Here is a 21940-nt window from a genome sequence, read left to right as displayed (position 1 = left end):
CCCCCAGCTAAGCTGTGCCTGATTCCTGACCCACAGAAACTGTGCGATAATAAATACGCACCGGTTTAAGCCACTATTGGCCAGGCCCTCCCTCAGTCTGCAGTCAGCACCCCTCACTTTCTGCCTAGCCAATCACTTCAGGGATTGCCTCCTCTTCCAAGAAGCCTTCCCAGATTCCTCCCTCCAATTCATGATGTAATTTCTCTACCAGGGAGCAAGAGGTTTCTGCTTAAAGTGTCTTGTGACCAAGTATAGGGAAGGTGGGGAGGAGGAGCCTCAAGTTCACAGTCACCTTTGTTCCCTCCCAACACCTAACACTTGGCCAGGTGTTCTGTTAACTGTAAACAAATATATTCTAGTACAAAGGCAAAGTACTTCAGAAAAAAATATACACTAAAGCAATATCCAAAATACTGTAACTAGGAAATATCAGAGCTGTTTTCCCTGTTCGTCATTGGCTCAGATGTCTAACTTTAAAATACCTGAATCAATAGGACCCAACCCACCCACCCCTCTCCCCCGCCTTCCCCTGGAATCCACCCGACTGGCCTATCGCTACGGCTTTGCACAATGATTAGGAAGGGTCTAGAGAGCACACTGTTTACTACAACTTGCTTTACGTTTTAAAAGAACCCAAATGCTGGAGTTAGCAATCCTGCTCTATCAAAAGCGGACTTTGGACAGGAGCCCAAGACAGAAATTCCTTATTAATTAACTAACAGCTAAGCACTACTGTCTGCAGACACAAGCCCAGGCCGTGCGAGTACAGCAGACCTCACCTTCATCTCGGGGTACATGTACCGGTGGATGGAAGGCAGCCAGTAGACGGGGGGCAGGCCGCCGCCCCTCCCAGGACCGGCATGGAGCACCCCTTTCTTGTCCTCATAGAAGGCAGCCAGGTGGGAGTAATGTCCCGGCCTCTCCAGCTGGTGTCTGCAAACAGGCACGTGTGCAATGAGATCGAGACCCCACAGCTCTGTCCCTCCCCCTCCCCCAGCCCACCCCAGGGCTGCAACACTTAGGGGCAAAGGCCCTGATGAACTGAAAAAAACACACACAAAAAAACCCCTTTTCTGAGGTTGCCCAGGACGGCCCCTCAGGAATCACAGAAGAACCTTAGGAAAAGCTCCAACACGGGGTCTGACGGGGTGTGGGGCGCACTCCTCGTGGGGAACGGGTGGAATTCGCAGACTGTGACTAAGGCCTATTGTCCTTGGTGAGCATGCTGAGGCCCTGAGGGGCGTCCCAGGGCTGCGCGGTGGGCCCCGGGAGGGTGATGGGGAGACCACAGGCTCCCCGCTTGCAGCTGCTCTGTGTTTAGAAGTCCTGCTTGCCTGCTGGCTGTGTTGTTGTAAAAGAAAAAGAGGAAGCAGTGTCTCCACCAAGAAGAAACGATTATCAGATGTCACCGAGGGCTCAGTATGTCTGCACCAAGTACTAAGAAAAAGCTCAGACTGCCCTCTCTCCCCACCCCCCGGCTCGGGATGGCAGGGACCTGGCGGTGGGCAGCCCCGGACCACTCGGCCAACGGGAGCCCTGCCCTCACCCGAATGCAGGAGCGCGGGGAGGACTATCTGGCACTAGGTTTACTGGGGGTGTTAAGGGTTGAGCTGTGTCCCCCCCCCAAAAAAAGACAGTGGGGTCCTAACCCCCAGCACCTCAGAATGTGACCTTCTTTGGAGACGGCGTTTGCACAGGTAATCACGTTAAAATGAAGTCATTAAGGTGAGTCCTAATCCAACGTGACTGGTGTCCTTACAAAAAGGGGAAATTTGGACACAGATGCACACACACAGGGGACACACCCTTTAGCCCGTTTGTGTCCCCTCGCACCCTACAATTTCCACCCTACTGCAACAAAGAATTAAAACCGAGCTTTACTGAGCAAGCGGAGGCTGCCCTGGAGCATCGAAGACCAACACCGAGCTCCCGACTCAAGGCCACGGCGGCCGCTCCGCTGAGATCCCAGGCAAGTCACTGAACTTCAAAGCCGCTTCTCTCTCTCTCCTTAACAAGCACATGGCCCATTTCAGTGGATACCGGCGCCACCTCGATGCTATTCTGACACGTAAATGAAATAAAGTGGAAGAGGTGACATGTCCGTCACCCACAGAACACCAGGTTCCTTCTTCCCCGAGGTCCCACAGCAGCCGGCCGGGCCAAGGGGGGGGCTCCGGAATGAGGTGAACAGGGAAGGTTCTGGGCCGGCCCCAAAGGAGACCTTCTCGCCAACTTACATTTTAAAAAGGAAGAAAAACCACACCAGCTACATCCAACAAATGATCACTAAAATAAGTGTCTCCCCGAGTCGCAGCCCTCTGACCTGGGGGTTCCTATACGTTCCGTCCTAAGCGTCGCACGGGGTGCTTATATTCATTTCTTTCATTCTTACAAAGACGCTTGTGTGGGGACGGGAAACCCACAGTGACTCCGTCGTGTCTGTCTGTCTGAGCAGACGGCAGATTTCAGATACTCCTCAGGGCTGGGTGTCACACGGACGCCAGTCTGGTTAATACGAAGTGACACAAAGATTACGTTCGAGGATGTTTTCAAGGGGTCCTACTTTCCCTGAGAAGAACAGTGAGAACCATCCTGTTGTGTCTTCTCGGTCCTGCATTTTCTGCGCTAAAGGGGGAAACGTACATAAAACTTATCATTTTCTGGGTCCGCCGGTGGTTTGCTGCTCCACGGACTGTCTTTTCTGCTTGGCTACATTAAACGCCACCCCGGGACGGAGAATCTAAAGAAAAGCTCTGAGTTCGGGTCCCTTGGACAGAAAGTTCGCTTCAGGGTCCTGTCCTGACCGCCTCCGACATCCGACTGACGGAGCGGAACGGCCGAGGATGGGAAACGCGGGGCTCGAACACAGGCCCCGCGTCAATGGCGAGCAGCCGTGGTAGGGAAGCCTCAAAATTGAAACAGCATAGATTTTGCAATAAACAAGATCGATCATCAAACCATAATGCGAAGACAACCCGAGAGGTGTCGCACCGACGCAGAGCGCCGAAGGAGAACCGGGCGTCCAAGGCGATGCCGAAGGAGAGCTTCTGGTGATCTTACCCAGAGGGGCGCGCAGCTTAAGAACCTACCACGTGGAAACGTAGGCCGCGCATCCATGGAAACGTCCAGGAGGCATGACGTGGTTAAAAGCTGGCAAGGAGCTGACACAACACGGGCTACCCATCTGAAGCCAGGCTTCTGGGCCAGATCGCGGATCCCGGCAGGACCAGAGACACCGGAGGTCTCCCGAAACGCACAGCCCCTTCCCCGATACGGACGTTTCTGTGCCCATGCAGATGCCCGCTGCGGCTCGCCTGCCTCCCCCACCACCGTGGGCGATAAGGCCGGGAGATGCCTCTGGGCGACGGTGATGCACCGTCGCTCCCGGTGTATCCATCGCCCTCCGAGGCTTGGCAGGGACAGGGAAGCATGCACCCCCACCCACTGTTGGTGGGGTCCAAAGGGCACCACCTCCCGAAGGGCCGCCATCGGTCCCCGACGGGCGCGCACTTTACAGCCGCGGAGAATATGAAACTAGCCAGAAGCCCCCAAAAGGGTGAACTACAGGGTGGCCCCCCCCCAAAATGGACACGGTTTAACGGCGGATGGCTCGGTCCATGTGTCCTTCTTTCCAGAATGAACCCACTGGAATGAACAATTACAGAAAGTGTGTATACGGTTTTGGGGACACCCTGCAGTTAGATAAACTGTGGTCGCCTATATGTCGAAATGCCATGAAACCCCCAAAACGGTGGTGCGGACCGTGGGTCACGATACTCTGGGAGGCTCACACGCCAGGTGAGACAACGCAGGCGGCGACTGACTTGGCATTTTCTTTTTTTTTTTTTTTCCTCTTAAATTTTATTATTGTTTAAAATATTACAGAGGTATTTTCTTAATTAATGCGTATGTTCATATTTAGACGCGGGCAAAAGGCAAGGATTTAAACGTGAACGGTAGGTGTGTCCAGCTGGCGGGGTCGCGACCTTTTTTGCTTGGAGCTTTTTGTCCGTTTTTCCGAGCTTTCTATGATAACTCTATGCTCATTTTATATTGAGTCTTTTTAAACATTTTGATCATGGAAAATCTGAGTTACACGCAGGAAGTAGAAAGAAGAAAATAAGCCCTTTATGCACCTTTCGCTTCGACTAGGATCAGTGTTTGATCAACACGTCTCATCCGACTCCCCCGTCCTGAAATATTTTAAAGCGAGTCCCTTATCATAACACTTTACCCATAACTACTTTGGCGGGCACCTCCAAGGGAGAAAGTCTGTTTAAAAAACAGCGTAACCACCGTGCCGTGACCTCACCTCTGTTAATAGCGATACTTTAACATAAACTAACCCAGTCCGCATGCGGATTACACCGGCCGTCCCCAAGGTGCTGCTGCAGAGCTGGCTGTTTGAATCAAGACCGAAGCAAGGTCCAAAAATGTACTGACGCCTCTCACTTCCTTTTATTTTATAACTCTCCCTTTTTCCGATTTTTATTTTATTGTATAAAGCAGCTCTCCAAAATCTTTTGATTATTAAGAAATAGTCACAGCAAGGAACTTTCTAACTAGAAGACAGTGAAGCCAAGAGTTGTAGATGAAATGCTAGTAAGCCTGGGATATCGGCAGTAAGAATGAATGTAAAACAGAGACAGGTGTTTTCAGAAATCAGGTCTGGTGCCCGGCCGGCCGTGGCTCAGCGGTTGAGCGTCGACCTAAGATCCAGGCGATCGGGGTTCGATTCCCGGTCGGGGCACATGCCCGGGTTGTGGGCTCGATCAATGACTCTCTCATCATTGATGTTTCTATCTCTCTCTCTCCCTCTCCTTTCCTCTCTCTGAAATCAATAAAGATATATTTTTAAAAAAAAAAGAAAGAAAGAAATCAGGTCTGGTGAGTTTATATAAACGCCATCACTGCGCACAAGGATCACCCCTGCCCCGTCCTGGCTGCCCCCACGGTGCTCCCTTGGTTTCCTTGCACCCTCCCGTGCAAGCCCCGTCTCTGTTACCTCGAGCCTCTTTAACCACCACGCCGGAAAACCTCTCCAGCTACACCTCCAAACCCAGAAGCCAGGCAAAGACGAATGCGTTCAACAAAGGCAAGAATCCACACAACGAAAAAGGAATGCTAGGCAATAAATGCCAAAATGGGAAAACATTTTCTATGTCTGCCGCAAAGAACAAATCTCCCCTTACACAAAGGACTCCTGGAAATTAATTTTTAAAAGGCCAACAACCAAAAACAAATGTGGCAAAGGCTGGGAACGGGTCACAGAAAAGACAAATGACTCACACTCAACCTCCCTTATGAGCATAAAAATGCAAATTAAAACCACCCACGCACCGCGTTTTGCCCATCAGAAGGCCCAAAGTCCAAAGCTTTTACCTTGTGCCGCAGCGTTAGGGGGAAACAGCGCTCCCCTGAATTACGGTTGGGCGGGCACATTGGCACAATCTCTACAGAAAGCCGTGCGACGGGATCTACTGACGTCACAAACACATGCACCCTGTGGACCGCCGGTTTCATTTCTGGGAACTGAACGTAGACGCGTTCCGCTCACGTGTGAAATGACACTTGTCCGTGGGTACTCGGGGCAGCGTTATTATTATTTTTCAAACATATCTTTATTGATTTCAGAGAGAGGAAGGGAGAGGGAGAGAGAGAGAGAGAAACACCAAGGATGAGAGAGTCATTGATCGGCTGCAGCCCGCAACCCGGGCATGTGCCCTGACCGGGAATCGAACCCCGATCTCCTGGATCCTACGTCGATGCTCAACCGCTGGGCCATGCCCGGCCGGGCCAGGCAGCGTTATTTGAAAAAGCAAAACCTTGGAAAAAACCAAGTGCCTGTCAACACGAGACTTGACAAAGCCAACATGGGTCTTCTCTACGGGGCACACCTGCAGCTGTCAGAAGCAGCAGAGAAACTCATCGTAGGAGAAGGCCTCCCAGAGACACTGTGGCATGGAAGAGGGAAGCCACAAAACACGTGGGACACGCTGCTTTTTATATGAAAAGAGGGGAAATGGGAATCTGCACTTGGATTTGTGTAGACGCGTAGACAAAGTCTAGAAGGAGACGGGAGAAATTCAGTGATTACGGGGAAGACTGGATGGATGTGGGAACTGGGTAAAAAGTTTTAGTTGTAGGCTAGTGGTACAGACTGCCATCCTCTCTCCTTCCTTTAGTAAGAGAACCTTCCAAATTTCAGCTGCTCACGTGGCCGCCAAGTTAAGGACCACATTTCCCAGACTTCCCAGCCGCTAGGTGCGGCCAGTGATTAAGAAGTGGCCGGTGGGATGGGCGCAGAAGCCATGCGTCCCTGCGACACACGACGTGCTAATGATGAGGAGACGCCTATGTGCGGGTGAAGGCCATTCTCTACAAGATAGCAGAATACAAGACAGGAGGGCCTGGGTCCCAGCGTGACCCAGGAAAACAGCCACCTGCCACCCTGGAGTGCTTCTCTCCCTCTGGGACGGTCATGCTAAAATTAAAAAAAATAGCTGTACTTCTACCTTGTTTGATTCGCTGTGTTTTGGGTCTCTTTGTGAAAGCAACTTGGCCTGGCTACAGCAGAAAACGATACGCAGACATGAATTACCCCAGTGTCAAAACCACACTGTGGCTGGCATTGGCGCAGCAGCTGGCAAGGGGAAGGGGGTGAGAAAATAGATACCGCAGACTCGAAAGCTGGTAACCCTTGTGATGCTGTAGCCAAAAAAAAAGGCTTATCTGTAGATCAAAGGGGACAAACTACCCCGGGGGAAAAAAACATCCCAGATGAAGAAAGAATCTAAGGTGTTAGAAGCAACGTCTCCGAAACGACTAGTGTTAGAGGCCAGCACAGTGCTTTGTGCAGCGTCCTGAGCAGAAAGGCCTGAGATCCCGGCAGCCAGCCGGGGGCACCGGTAACGGGCCCATGGGACTACGCGGGCAAGGCCTCAGCGAAGGCAGCGCCCACGGGCCTTTCACGAAAAGAAAGAAACAGTGGTTGATGGCAAAATCCAACCAACGAAGAAAGAAATCATGTCGGGAGCTCAGGAATGGAGCCACGCCGAGTCCTGGAGGTGGTCGGAAAGTACAACCGAGACTTAAGGACAGCGGGGATTACGGTGACAGGACTGCGGGGAACAGGCCTTGCGAGCTGTAACGGTGAGACGTGAGGCAGGGCACAGGAGCTGGGGGTGTGAGGTAATGGACTCTGCCAACTGCTGAAACAATTTAAAAACCAATGGCACCTGTGCAAGGATTTCCACACTGCACTGCACATGTTTCTTCTCAATAAAAATAAGAATGACACCATATCTTCAGGTTTTTCATATTTTTTCTTAACTTTGGAGAAACAAATCGAGAAATAATATATCTTATTGTGGGGGAAAAAATATTCCCTTAAAGCAGGGGTGGGGAACGTCCGGCCCTGCCGAGGCCTCACCAAAGAGAAGCGATTCCAGCCGTCACATTAGGGGTGAGTTAATTAAATGCTTGACCAAATACAGCAGGCTAATTTTTAAGTTCATAATTTTGTATGGCCCACGAATAATGTTATAAATATCCAAAAAATGGGACAATTCCTTGTTTTACTTACTCTTTTCCTAATAGAAACAAGTAAAATTAACTATATTTCATGAAAACAGCCTATTTGATAAAATTAAATCTTCATAAAATATGAATCCTATTTTGGTAAAGTTATTTCTAGTTTAGAATGGCATTCACTGCTTATTCAGAATGGCTATCTCCCTGAGTGTTAAGATTCGGGAGAATTTTAAAAATTCTTTTATACTTCTATATAAATTTTTAAATAAGCAATATATCTCACATTGTTTCAAAGATAATGATGGAGAAAGATTGTTATATAAAAAAACAAAGTAATAAATTTTAAAAGTACAGGTGATAAAAGGGTATGTCTATATATACACCATATGATGCCAAGGATATATTTTTAAAGTACACACACATACACACACACACACACACACACACACATATATATGTCAGCAAAGAGGCAAGTGTACTAAAATTTTAACAGTGTTTTAAGGATTGGGGGTAGATTTCTCCCTCAAAATCTGAAATGAAATTGGAATACATACATAATGAAACAGAATGTTAAATGACTAACATTTAACTGCTGCTTCTGCTAAAAAAATTCCCTCCCCATTACCCCAAATAATAATGATTCCCCTAAATAAAAAATGGTCAGGCTTAACAAAAAAGAAGCGTCTGTTTGCCTAACTTGGGGCAAGGAGGTTATTATTGTGGCCTCGAGAAGCAAAGATCATGCACGCGAGAGCAAATTATTTAATCAGGCCAAATGGATGCCAGTGTTAAAATAAACTGAAAGCAGAATCTATCTCAGCTTTCACGACAGTGTGAAGAATCATTATGCGGAACACTGGTTGAAACAAAAAGACCACCACCCGGGGCGTGGCACGTGGCGCGTGGCATGTGGCTCGTGGCCGTGGATGTTCCTGGGAAGGTGTCTGTTGCTCTGACCCACAGCGGTGCTCGCCCGGGGCTCATCAGGACACGCGCTGGCCGATCCCTGCCGCCTCCCCGCACACGTACGCGAGCCACGTACCGAACCTGGTTCTCCAAGAAGTGCATGTACCGGTACAGCAGCGTGTAGGACGGGGACAGGATGCCCACGGACTTCATGCGCGCGCCCCGCTCCAGCTCGCTCTCCACGGGCATGTTGGCGAAGCAGGCCAGGCCGAAGAAGGGCCCCTTCCGGAAATAGCTGCACCGACAGACACGAGGTGTGGGTCCAAATCACACAGGCGGATTTTTTGTTTGGCTTTGTTTTTTTTTTTACACGGGAGATGCAGTGCCCAAGAAAAGAAAAACCTATTTCCAGGGCGCTACGTGAGAAAGCTCAGTCTAAAAAAAAAACCAACACCCCACTTTTTCAGACTCTCGGGGGGATTCTAAATTAGCCTGAGCTGCTCGACCTCCCAAATGAGACTCCCAAGGCTCAAAAAGGGTCATCAGCTGGAGCCAGGACTGGTCTCCGGCCAGCCTGCTACTCGACTGCCCATGACCATGAACATATCCGTCCTCCTCTCCTGCACGACAACCAAAGATGGAAGGCCCAGGACAGAGTCATCTCAGGCTGTCCAGACCAGCACCCCGTGTCGTTCGCATAAACCGCCCTGACTGTCCTCACTTCCTGAGGCTCTGGCCAGAGCTGTCGCCTTTCCTTCCCCTTTCTCGCCCGGCATCAGTCGCAGGGTCAGCCCCAGGGGAAGGTCGGAGCTACTTCATGACCCCTCAGTTCCTTCCCTTTGCTCCTCCCGAGAATCTTCATCACCCGGGGCCACAGACCGGCCTGACTTAAAGCTCGGATTTCAAGCTTTAGCACAGAAATATCTTGGGTTAACCGAAACTAGACCAAACCTCCACGCTTTCCTTAAAGCCAAGCCTCAAGGGAGGTCCAAAAATTTCTTAGAAAGGGAGAGAATTTCTACGGAACAAGTTCTTAACGCTTGGGGGTCATTAAACCCATTGAGAACCTAATGAAAGGTCAGGACCTTCTTGCTAGAAAAATGATATAAACACAAAACTATGTATATATTTTCAGGGCATTTACACACGCCTCCTGAAGACCCCCTGATAAGAACCCTTATGGTCTGGGGGAGGGACGGGGGAGAGAAAATGGTAAGGGGAGGACTGGAATCAGAAGTACTTACATGAAATCAGACTGGATCTTATGGGACCCACTGGCCATGGACTTGAACTCGACGCCTTCGAGGTCAATATCTTGAGGTAAACACCATTCCACCATGTTTCCTGTGGAAGGGAGAGCGCAAGTTAAAAGAAGCAAAGTCATTCAAAGAAAGAGTCTGAGTGCGGGACTCGGCGCGCACAGCTTCCCAAGAAATGGACTCAGTAACTTGCTAAAACTTTAATGACCTAAACTCTGCACTGCGTAAGTACAGAAAAATAGTATACGAAGTGCTGTCACGACCATCCAGCTCAGTGCGTTTTCCCAACGTGCACACGTCTCTGTAGCCGGCGCCTGGACCAAGACGCAGACCCTGACCTGCGGGCAGAAGCCTCTGGAGCCCCCGCACGATTAACCCTCCCCTGACTGCTAACACCAGGCCTGAGCTTTGCTGCTTTTGAAATGTATCCGAGTGCGATCATACTTTGCGTCTGTTTTCTTTTGTTCAATTTTTTTTTTTTTTGCAAGATACAGTCTGTTCATTGATTACTTCCATCCTGTGCATGTAACACTGTGGATCTACTTAACCGTTGATGCGCATTTTAGCTTATTTTCCGTTTAATGCTCAAAAATAGCACTGCTGCGGACCGTCTGGTGAGCACGCGTGGGAGGCCGGGCTGTTTCTCAGGCCTCCCGCCAGGCCTGCTGATCTGGATCCCCCTTCCCCTGGGTCCTCTCTCAGATCTTCTGACTCCCCAGCCAGGTCCTCAAAGCTGGGGGCAGTGACGGACTCCCCGGGTTTCCACCCACCCTCATCAGCTCCGGCTGGTTGAGTCCACCCCCTTCTTCCATAACTGCTCCCCCGGTACCCTCCAAGCTCCGCCACCAGACACGAAGACGACAGCCTTACACACGGTGTCTAACCCCCCCACACACTGAGGAACATGAGTCCCCTGTGTAGCTCCCAGGGGTCCCGGCGCATGGATTAAACCTTGACCGACACACATTTCTGTTGACTACGTCGCTAGAAGGATTGCTGTCAAAATGCTCGTGTCACTGCAAACTAGAAAACATCGAGAGTTCCCCAAGTAGTGTTTCCCAAAGCTTAGCTTGGCAGGGCTTCTGCCAAAAATAACACACATCTTAAAGGGCGTTTTCGCCAAACCGCCTTCGTTAAAGTTATATAAAGATGGACACGTTGCTTTTCTGCAGACCTTCTCAGAGCCTTTGTGAGTTACTCTGCACTGTGAAGCTCCATGAAATGAACACGGTGTTTAATTTTCCACAATTATTTGGCCAATAACCCTATTTTTGTGGGAAATTTTATAGACACGCTAGCAGATGAGGGGCTGGAAGCTGACCCTCAGTGTTCCTTCATTTTTTTCTTCCTGTCTTTAGCCGAGCATGTACTTGGGTTGCATATTCGATCCCCAGTCAGGGCACGTACGGGAGGCAACCAATGGATGTTTCTCTCTCTCTCTGTTTCTCTTTCCCTCCCACCCTCCCTGTCTCCTCCCCTTTCTCTCTCTCGCAAATCAATAAGCATATCCTCAGGGGATGATTAAAGAAAAACAAAAAACCACAATGAGATATCACCTCACACCTGCCAGAATGGCTGTCACCAATAAATCAACAAATAACCAAGTTGGTGAGGGTGTGGTGGCAAGGGAACCCTGTGCACTGCTGGCGGGAGTGCAGGCTGGTGCAGCCACGTGTATGGAAGACGACACGGGATCTCCTCAAAAAATTAAAACTGGCCCAGCTGGGCGTGGCTCAGCGGTTGAGGGTCGACCTGGGATCCAGGCGATCAGGGTTCGATTCCCGGTCAGGGCACATGCCCGGGTTGCGGGCTCGATCAATGACTCTCTCATCATTGATGTTTCTATCTCCCTCTCTCCCTCTACCTTCCTCTCTCTGAAATCAATAAAGATTTAAAAAAATAATAAAAACAAAAAATAAAATTATAAAAAAAAAAAAAAAAAAAGTTAAAACTGGAACAGCCTTATGATCCAGCGACCCCACTTCTGGGTATTTATAGGAAGAAACCCAACACGATAGCTGGGAAGACCACAGGCACCCCTGCGTTCACTGCCCTGTTATTCTCGGTGATAAGACACAGCAGCAGCCCACGTGCCCGTAGCAGACGAGTGGATGAAAAGCGGCGGCGCATTTACAATGCAGAATATTACTCGGTCATCAAAAATGATACGAGCTGACCGTTTGCGGCAACGTGGGTGGGCCTAAAGAGCATTACGCTAAGTGAAAGAAGTCGCACAGAGACAGACAAATACCATACGATTCCACGTGCATGTGGCATCTAAAGAACAAACGAAACTGAAACAGACTCACAGATACAGGGGACAGGCGGACGGTTGCCAGAGGGGAGCTTGGGATACAAGGGGAGCACTTTGTAGGGTGTATGACTGTTTGGCCACTAAGCTGTACACCGGAAACTGGTACAAAATAGTACTGAATGTAAACTGGAATTTAAAAAAAAATCCCAGCAGGTCTTTACTGAGTACATGAAAATCTATTGTTTTTTTAATGTATTTTTCCCCCTGTAATTTATTCTCTCCATTTTCTAATTTCATAAAATGGACGCTTAGCTCATTCTTTTTAAAGTTTTCTTATCTCATGTACATATTTAATATGTAAATTTTCCTCAAAATTCTGCTTTTGCTTTATCCCTCAAATATTGCTCTGTAAATGTTTTCAGATCGTTCAGCCCTTTAGATATTTTAAATCTGCATTAATTATTCAGCAGTGTGTTTTAAAACTTTTCAAAATACACGGGGAATTTTAAAAAATGTATCATTTAACAGTAACTGCTCATTTCTGTCTGTGGCAAAGGTCATTCATTCTTTATCATTTTTCGATGTGTTCTCTAAGACTTGTTCATATCAATTTTTATAAATGTTCCGTGCACAGTTGAGAAAAGCGTGCATTCTTAAGTTGTTAGATATAAAAAATCTATATATCCGAAACAAGAAGAGTGTGGAATGGCGGAAGATTAGACAAACAGATCAATGGAACAGAATGAGCGCGCAGAAATAGACCCACAACAACACAGTCCACCGATCTTTGCCAAACGAGCAAAGCAATACAATGAAGAAAAGACAGTCTTTTCAACAAATGGTGCTGAAAACTGGACATCCACATGCAAAAGAATTCACAAAAATTAACTCAATATGAATAGCACACCTATATGTAAGATGCAAAATTATAAAACTTCTAGAAGATACTATAGAAGAAAACCTAGGTGATCTTGGGTTGAGCAATGAGTATTTAGATTCGAGAGCGAAAAGCACAATCTATGCCAAAAACTGGTAGGCTGTACTTCATTAAAATTTAAAACAAGCCACAGACTGGGAGAAAATATTTGCAAAAACATATCTGATAAAGGCTTATATCCAAAATACACAAAGGAATCTTAAAACTCAACATTAAGAAAACAAGCCAGTTTTATTTTTTTATTTTATTATTTCTTTAATATATCCTTATTGATTTCAGAGAGAGGAAGGGAGAGGGAGAGAGAGAGAGAGAAACATCAATGATGAGAGAACAATTGATCGGCTGCAGCCCACAACCCGGGCATGTGCCCTGACCAGGAATCGAACCCTGATCGCCTGGATCCTAGGTCGACGCTCAACCGCTGAGCCACGCCCGGCTGGACAACCCAGTTTTAAAAACGGGCAAACGATACGAACAGATACCTCACTGAAGAAGATACACAGATGGCAAAGGAACATACGAAAACATGCTCCACATCACGTGTCATCAGGGAAACGCAAATTCAAACAGCAAGATCCTACCACAGACTATACCTATCAGAACGGTCAAAGTCGGAAACACTGACAACTCTCAGTGCTGGGGCGCAGGCGGGGCACAGCCCTCGCATCCGCCGCTGCTGGGACACAAAGTGGCACAGCCCCTCAGGAAGACAGTTGGGCAGTTTCTTACAAAATTAAGCATAATCTTACATATGGCCCAGCAAATTAAGCATAATCTTACATATGGCCCTTTGTATTTATCCAATGAGTTGAAAAGTCATGTCCACCCAAAAGCCTGCACATGAATGTTTACAGCAGCTTTTTTCCTAATTGCCCCAAACTGGAAGCAACCAAGACGTCCTTCAGAAGGTGAATGGCCGAACACGCCGTGGAACGTCCCTACAATAAAATACTATTCAGCAATCAAAGAAGTGAGCTATCAAGCCGTAAAAAGACACGAAGAACCTTAAATGCATAGTGCTAAGTGAAAGAAGCCCGTCTGAAAGATACGTGATTCTTTTATACGACACAAAAGAAGCTACAGGGACAGTAAAAAGACATGAGTGGTTGGAGCACAGGGGATTTTTAGGGCAGTAAAACTATTCTGTATGATCCTATCATGGTGGATACGCAACACTGGACATGTTTCAAAACCCACAGAAAGTTCAGTACAACACAAATGTAAACTACAGACTTTAGTTAATAATAATGTATCGATATTAGTTCACCAACTGTAACAAATACATCACATTAATGCAAAATGTCAATAGTAGGGGAAATGATATTTAGGAATTCTATACGTCTGCTTTTTCTATAAACCTAAAACCGGTCTAAAAATAAAATTAATTATAAAAAGCTAATAGATAAATATAACCTAGGGTAATTATGGTAGGACAGTAGTGATACTGTGGTTATGCCTTATTCTTAAGAGATCTATACTAAACTCTTTTATTTTAAATATATCTTTATTGATTTCAGAGCGAGGAAAGGAGAGGGAGAGAGAGAGAGAGAGAAACATCAATGATGAGAGAGTCATTGATCAAGCCCGCAACCTGGGCATGTGCCCTGACCGGGAAGCGAACCAGCCACCTTATGATACATGGGACAGTGCCCAACCTACTGAGCCACGCATGCCAAAGCTAAAGGTCACCCTTTAACAGAAATGTTCCACTCTTCTCAGATATTGGAAACCAGTTTGTACATGAAATTTGTGGAGGCTTAAAGGAAAGTGACCTCTCAAACTCAGCGATCCTTGAGGCAAAGCCATGTAAGGCTAGGAAACCCTGCACACTCCCTGTCCCGGGCCCAGTCCTCCCACTCCAAGCCCTCTGGTTTTGCAAACATGCTCGCGGCACTTTAGGAACCCAGCCAGGAAACTGGGGCCTGGACGGATTCAACAGAAGGGCTCACCCCAGGGGTAGTCAATCAGAGAGAGGCACGTCACTGTCGACAGTCCCTTTTCCCCCTAATTCTCTCTCCTTCCATCTCCACAGCCACCCTCTCTCGGGCCTGTGACAGGTACCTGCAGGCCCTGCCTGGCCTCTAGCTGCAAGGAGAACTTCTGGGGAGGGGTCCTCAGAAGTGCAGGAGGTCGTTCCTTTGTTAGGTGCCAATCTGCATTGTGTGCACTGAGCCAGTCACTCAGCAAATATTGGTAGAACGTAACTTGGGCTCCTGCAAAGGCAAATAAGTCCCTATTCAAAGGAACTTGGACTAACAGCTTATTGGGTTGGCAGCTCTATCACCCAGGGGAAGCCAGAGGGCAATGCCAAGCCCGGCTATCCACGTACCTGCCACTCTTAGGTCAGTCTGGCAGTTGGGTGTGAGGGCCTCCCAGAGCTGATGTGGCCTAAGCTCCCAGGCCAGGTGAGATAGGCTCGGTCCTATCTACATACGCGGCTGCTTCTGTCTGCATGTGAAATGACCGTACCCCCAGGCATATCTGTATTTCCTGAACCACCATTCATTTATTTATTTTTTATTATTTTTATTTATTTATTTTTTATTTTTATTTTTAAATATATCTTTATTGATTTCAGAGAGAGGAAAGGAGAGGGAGAGAGAGAAATAGAAACATCAATGATGAGAGGGTCATTGATCGGCTGCCTCCTGCACACCCCCAACTGGGGATTGAGCCTGCAACCCAGACATGTGCCCTGACCGAGAATCGAACCCGTATCACCTGGATCCTAGGTCAATGCTCAACCGCTGAGTCAAGCCCGGCCGGGCTATTTTTCATTGTTTTTAAATATGTCTTTATTGATTTCAGAGAGAGGGAAGGAGAGGGAGAGACATAGAAACATCAGTGATGAAAGATCGGCTGCCCCCTGCACGCCTCCTACTGGGGGTCGAGCCTGCAACCCGAGCATGTGTCCTGACCAGGAATCAACCCGTGATCTCCTGGATCATAGGCTGATGCTCAACCAGCTGGGCTTTTTTTTTTTTAAATCCTTACCCAAGGATATGTTTCCACTGATTTTAAAGAGATAGGGAGGGAGGGTGAGGGGGGGAGAGAGACAGAGAAACATGGGTTGGTTGCCTCCTGTACGCACCCCTACCTGGGACTGAACCCACAACCTAGGTGCATGCCTGGACCAGGAATCGAACCCACAACCTTTTAGTGTACAAGACAACGCTCCAACCAAGTGAGCCACCAAGGCCGGGGCTGAACCACCCTTTCTTTAAGCAGAATAGACATTAGCCTAACGCTGCCTGTTAGAAAGTTCATCTCATATTTAAAGTAGAAAAGGCAATGATCCGGAGCCAAAACAATCTCTTTCCAACGAGAAACAGGTGACTTTCCTTCCTCTCCTCTTGCGTCGTCGGGTGTTTCCCAACCGAGAATTTCCTCTCGACGTGGTCATGTCATAAGCAGTGGCTGCCCCGGCCCGAGGTCGGCTCACAGCTCCCTCTGACCAGTCTTCCCCTCTCCAACATGTGCCTTGATTTTTACCAAAAGGTCACAGGTTCCATTCCAGGTCAGGGCACCTACCCAGGTTGTGGGTTCAATACCCGGTCGGGGTGCTTGTGGGGAGGCAACCAATCGATGTTTCTCTCTCTCCCTCTCCCTCTCCCTCTCCCTTCCTCTCTCTCCAAAATCAACACCAGGAAAGTAAACAGCTCATATCACTTGGATTTTCGGTCTTTAACTAGTTTTAAATTTGCAGCCTGAAATTCATCCTGGTGATTTCAAGTCAGCCACATGCCCATCCAGGGCTGGATTCCAGTGCGTTCGTTTCTCATGGAAAAAACCTCCCGTTTCACAGACCCCGGATCATTTTACCCTGGGCGACCGGTGTGCTGCGTGGGGAAGGAGGTCAGGTGCCGGAGACAGGCCGGCTGGGCTCGCCTCGGCTCTGTCCCCCTCTTCTCCGTGACGTAAGGTAACGAAGGCCCCGCCTGTCAGTTTTTCTCATCACTGCACTGAAGACGGCAGTGGCCGCTCAGCACCCGTGGGCGTCAGAATCCCACCCACTCCCACACTACCCTCCGCAGGCTGTCAAGACATGAAACAATTCCCAGCAGATGGCCACAGATGGCCTCCTCCCTGAAAACCACAGCAGGTGAGTCACCAGCAGCCTGGGAAAGACTCTGCCACCGTGGGATTAATGAAATGAACCACAATTGTGGTTCACTGACGTCGGATGGAAGCTGCAGAGACGGGACGTGGCCGAGCGGATCGCTCTCAGAACCGGCCCGCTCTTGGCCTCCTTCAGCCGGCCATTCTCAGGACTGCTCTTCCCATCTCAAAATTGTGCTCCAAATGTTCCCTTCTCAGCCCCCTGGGTCACTTTCCCACCCGTGGCTGGAGCCATTGGTTGCTTGTACAAGTCAGATGGCCTGCGCAGCATCCAAGTCACGCCCCAGACACCACACCTGGCGCCAACCCCAGCGCACCTCCACCGGCTCCACTGCTGAGAAGAAAATGCTTGTGTATGGAGATCACGGTGAGTGTGAGTCATTTTTGTACACTCATTTGACATAAACATAGGAGCATTCAGATGCACTAAATAGGTGTTTATATGTAATTTAGGTACCAGGGAACAAAGGGAAAAGAAACATTTAAACATTTAAAAAACCTGGGCGGTTCTCTTTCCCTCTGCCATCTCCCCCACTCCCCACATACAGCATAAAAATCTTCCAGACATGCCCACAAAATAACTCTGGGGGAAATGCAGCCATTCCAAGGGAATCCCATAAAGAAACAGTCCACTGAGACAGAGTCACAGGTGTCACGCTTTGCAGGCCCGAAGCCGTATCTGCCTCAGGCCCACACACAAGTTCTCGGTCACACGGTGAGACAGCTGTGTCACCTCCACAGACAGGGTGAGGCCTGACTTCCAAGTGTGACGACACCGTTTCCCTTAATTAAGCAGGGAAAAGTAAGAGCATTTTACTAGAAACCCGAAGAACAAAATAAAAATTTTTAAATCGAGGCTGTGACTAATGGGCTGAAGACAGGAAACAGCGATATTTCTGGCTGCCGACCTCTCCCACCGGCTTGCACAGTTGGCATCTGGGCCCCGTTTCAATAGCAGCTTTGTCGCCCAGATGGCCAGCACCGCCATCCTAGGACTCCCTGCTCCGGATAAAGGCTGAGTGTGTGACTGTCAGAGTGAGTGTGTGAGTGTGCGCGTGTGTCCCCTACGTCCTCGCATTATTTCCAGATCCAACAACCGTCATTTTCAAACCAGGAGTCCAACGAAAGGAACACCTTGTACGCCTCTAGCCTCTTCTCAGGTTTTCCCTACAGATGCCCAACCAGCCTTCCAAGCCTTGTATCTAAAGGCATAAAAGAATCATCTCTTCTTCTGTATCCAGGAGAATTATACTCTCCTGGATACACTGGGTATAAATGGTCATCAAAGAACAGTGGTGATGAAAATCCAATGAAACACCGTGACAGAAAAACCCCTGCCTACGGAAAGGAAGTGTCCAGGCGTCATTTACAATCCCTTCTTTCACACTCCCGTTAATCTGAAAACCATTCCACATGCACACCTGTGTCTGTACCACACCAACCCACAAAACCGCGCTCACCAGCTGTGACCGACAAGGCAGGGCGAGGGGCTCGGCCCGGCTTTCCAACGTTATCGACTCCACCTGGGGTTAATATAGGACTTGCTTTTCCACCCCCGCTCCCTAAACTCTACCGCCAGAGCCACCGCTGCTAAATCGGACACTGTTAATGTTCCGTTTCTTCTATTACTCTAACACTTTGCAGAGTGAATCTCACGCTCCCTCCCATCCACAATAAGTCCTCACTTAACATTGTCCCTAGGGTCTTGGAAACTGCGACGTTAGAGCGAAACGACACAAACCAAACCAATTTTGCCAAAGGCTAAATGACATAAACAAGAGTTAAGTCCCGATGCCATAGTTCTGGTCACAAAACTTCACCAAACTTCTAAATAAAGACCCCAAACACTTCAAATAAACACTGAAATGCATGCGTTTAAGGGAGATTATTACGAGCAAGTAAAATAATCTTTTCCAACCCGCTTATGCCAGTTAAGGGTCGCAGGTGTCTGGAGCCTCCCCCTGCAGCTCAGGGCGCAGGTGGGAATCCTCCATGGACAGGACGCCCTTCCAACACGGCCACGCACCCAGACCGGGACCATTTAGAAATGCCGGTCATCTCCGTGCACAGCTCAGGGATGGGCTGGGGTGGGTGAGGGGGAGGGTGGTGGGTTTGCAGTTCCTGGAGAAAACCCACGAGATATGAGAGGGAGAATGGGTGGCCCTGGTTAGGAACAGATTTTTTTCATTAACATTATAACCAAACCAGCTGAGTGAAACACTGTTCTTGGAGGACCTGCTATGTTTACCCGCAGGTGATGGGGTTAGGGCCTAATGAATACTATTAGTTACAAAGTACCTGTTTTCGTCTAGCAAGAAGAGTTAGTTCGGTCTAAAAGAGAGCAGTTTTTCAAAGTACTTGTATCTGGGAGGGCTCACCATATGTGCATCCATGTGTGAACGGCATATTTTCATTTCATTTTATTTTTACAAATGGAGAACACCCGTATGCACTACGTGTTTAGAAGGGGTTGGTACTATTTCATGAAACTTCTGAGTTACATAAGTATCTACGCGAGCGTTTCGATTGTGATGTACAATGAATTGCATAGGGTGAGTCACAGTCAAAAAGTTCGAAAGCCACTGGGAGGGGGCCAAGGAACCGACAGTCAGGAAGGCCTGTCTCCTCCCCACTCGCTGTCACTTCCCGTGTCCTGCCGGTTTGTCATCGCTGACCAAAGTCACAGTACCCAACCCAGCCCCCCCTCTGCGCCCTTGCCCCAGTTCCTCCCCCTGCGTGGTACCCAACAAGTGCTGCAGAGCAGGGTCCCCGCCCCTCGCTGGGGGGCCGGGAGGGCATTCCAGGCGGCAGCGGGCACCCACCCTTGGCTAACAGGCGCCCCGCTGCCGTGTGGACACGGGCGCGCCTGGGTTTTCTTAAGCCCCAGACTCATAACCTCAGCTCCCCGCCTCCAGTGACGATCGCGCAGCGGCTGTGCGGCGCGCGGCCCGGGGCCGGCTGAGCGGGGCGCCCCGGCCGTGCGCTCGCCCCTGGTTCCCACGACGCCCCCCGCGGCGGGGCGGGCGGAGGTGAGGCGCCACCACCTTTCACTTCTCCAAACGCCCGGCAGGCGCCGGCCCCAGCGGACTTCCCTTTTCTTTCACGCTTCCCCAGTTTGGTCCCTCAATCCCCAGCCCGCAAGGCCACCGGCGTTAATTCCTCAAAAGGACACGGTCAGGGAAAGGGAAGTTGGGCGCTGGGAAAGTTGTCCTGCAGGGACAGGTGGGGGGCGAGGGCGGGGAAGCTGAGGACGCTCCGTTTCAGGGGTTACCCGGGGGGGGGGGAGAGCGTACCTCCTCTTAAAGGGGGGAGGGGACACCACACCTTTGGGCCAAGTAAGAAAACAAAAGCCAGCGCGTCTGTGGCCACAAACAGGACCCTCTGTTGGAGCAGCGCAAACGGCACGACAGTGGGGACGCCGACCGCGACCCGCGGAGAGGCAGCGGGACGCGGCCACCAGAGGGGGTCGGGGGGGGCAGGGAACAAAGCCCCGCGTCCCGCATCCCGCTGGGGACATCCTGCGGGCGCCCGGAGGCCGGGTGGGGGTGCAGGTGTGTGGGTGCGGGTGCGCGCGCAGCGAGCCCCTCCCCCGCCGCCCCCAGCTCCGGGGCTGGCGACCCTCTCCTGCCTCCCCCACCCCCCTCGGGTCCCGGAGAGGCTCTCACCCGAGCGCGGATCGAAGGTGACCACGAACACGGCCACCACCTGGTCCCCTTCCACGTCGCCCAGCTCCAGGCGCCCGGGCTGCAGCAGCACCTCGGAGGCGCCCAGCTCCTCGGGCTCCCGCCGCCTTGGGGGCCCCGCGGCCGCGCGGCCGCCCCAGCCCGGGCCCCGGCCCCCAGCCTGCAGCTCGGGGGCCTGCGGCGGGGACACGGCGGGGCCCTCGGCCCAGCGCAGCAGCGGCGCCGCGTCGCCCCGCTCCACCATGGCGCAGCAGGAGGAGCCGGCCCGAGGGGCGGGCGCAGGGGCGGGCGCGGAACTCCCGGCGCCGGCCCCGGGCCCGCGCTCCCGCGCCCGGGCCCGCACCTGCCCGCGGGCGCCGCCCTGCCCGCCGCGCTCCCCCCGCGCGGGCGCCCTCCCCGCGGGCTCGCCGGGGGGCGCTCCGGGGCGAGAGGGCCTGCGTGCCCGCGCGTGCCCGGGCGCGGGAGGCGCGTGGCGGCCGGACGCGCACCCACCTGCCCCGTCCACCTGAGCCGGCCTAGGCGCCTTCTCACCTAGGACCCCGCGGGACCGCTGTGCCACCGAGAATTTTTCTATATCACCATTGTTTCTGAAAGTCCCCTTGTCGTGGGGACCGTGACAGATGTGCGTTACGTCATCCAGAGCCCCCGCTGTGCTGGGAAGGGTAGAGAAGGGGGCGCACCGGCTGCCGGGGCTTTGGGGCTGGGGTGGGCCTGGCGCGGGGTGTCTGTACCCCAGCCTGGGAATGCGCCCGAGGGCGCCCTGGCCCTGGCCTGGCCGGACCCTGCCTGCGGCTCCCCATCTACATCAGGCTAAGTCCCCGCAGAGCGGGGTGGATGGTCAGTTGTCTTCCATCTGGGGAGAGGCCGAGATAAATCTATAAAAGATAAAAGCAGTTCCCATTCTTCTGGGTGGAACCTGCATAAATAGATTCTTTATTGTCATTCCATGGTTTCAGCCTGGAAGGAGCAGCCCTGGGAAGGGGGTTACATCATATATTTATTTTACCCTTGTGTCTGACACATAGGATAGGAATCTCCCTAAACGCCCTCTGGGTAACACCTAGTCCTTGAGGAACCCCCCCCACCCCACCCCCACCCCCACCCCCACCCCCGTCCTTCTGAGAGGGGGCAAGCTGCCCGCCTTCCTGAACCTTCTGGGAATTAAGCACCTGAACGCGCCTCCCTCCTGGCTGTGTTCTTTCTCATTTTAGCAGCTGTTCCTAGTTATTTCCCCTCCTCTGAAAGAGCA

The 21940-nt window shown here is 50.7% G+C and overlaps 1 protein-coding gene across 1 annotated transcript in view; it reads right to left on the bottom strand.

Annotated features, from left to right (window-relative positions):
• DENND11 (DENN domain containing 11) overlaps nucleotides 1-21018 on the bottom strand; it is a 28256-nt gene extending 7238 nt beyond the window's left edge. Inside the window, exons 1-4 of the mRNA XM_081147333.1 lie at nucleotides 20674-21018; nucleotides 9684-9783; nucleotides 8576-8734; nucleotides 780-933 (exon numbers count right to left, since the gene is read on the bottom strand). Coding sequence (XP_081003459.1) covers nucleotides 780-933; nucleotides 8576-8734; nucleotides 9684-9783; nucleotides 20674-20935 — 675 coding nt within the window. The 5' untranslated portion in view covers nucleotides 20936-21018. The remainder of the gene's footprint in view (nucleotides 1-779; nucleotides 934-8575; nucleotides 8735-9683; nucleotides 9784-20673) is intronic.
• Between the last annotated feature and the right edge of the window lie 922 nt (nucleotides 21019-21940).

Source organism: Miniopterus schreibersii (genome assembly GCF_964146895.1).
Source record: "Miniopterus schreibersii genome assembly, chromosome: 9".
NCBI classification, from domain to species: Eukaryota; Metazoa; Chordata; class Mammalia; order Chiroptera; family Miniopteridae; genus Miniopterus; species Miniopterus schreibersii.
This window is presented reverse-complemented; position numbering and strand designations above follow the sequence as displayed.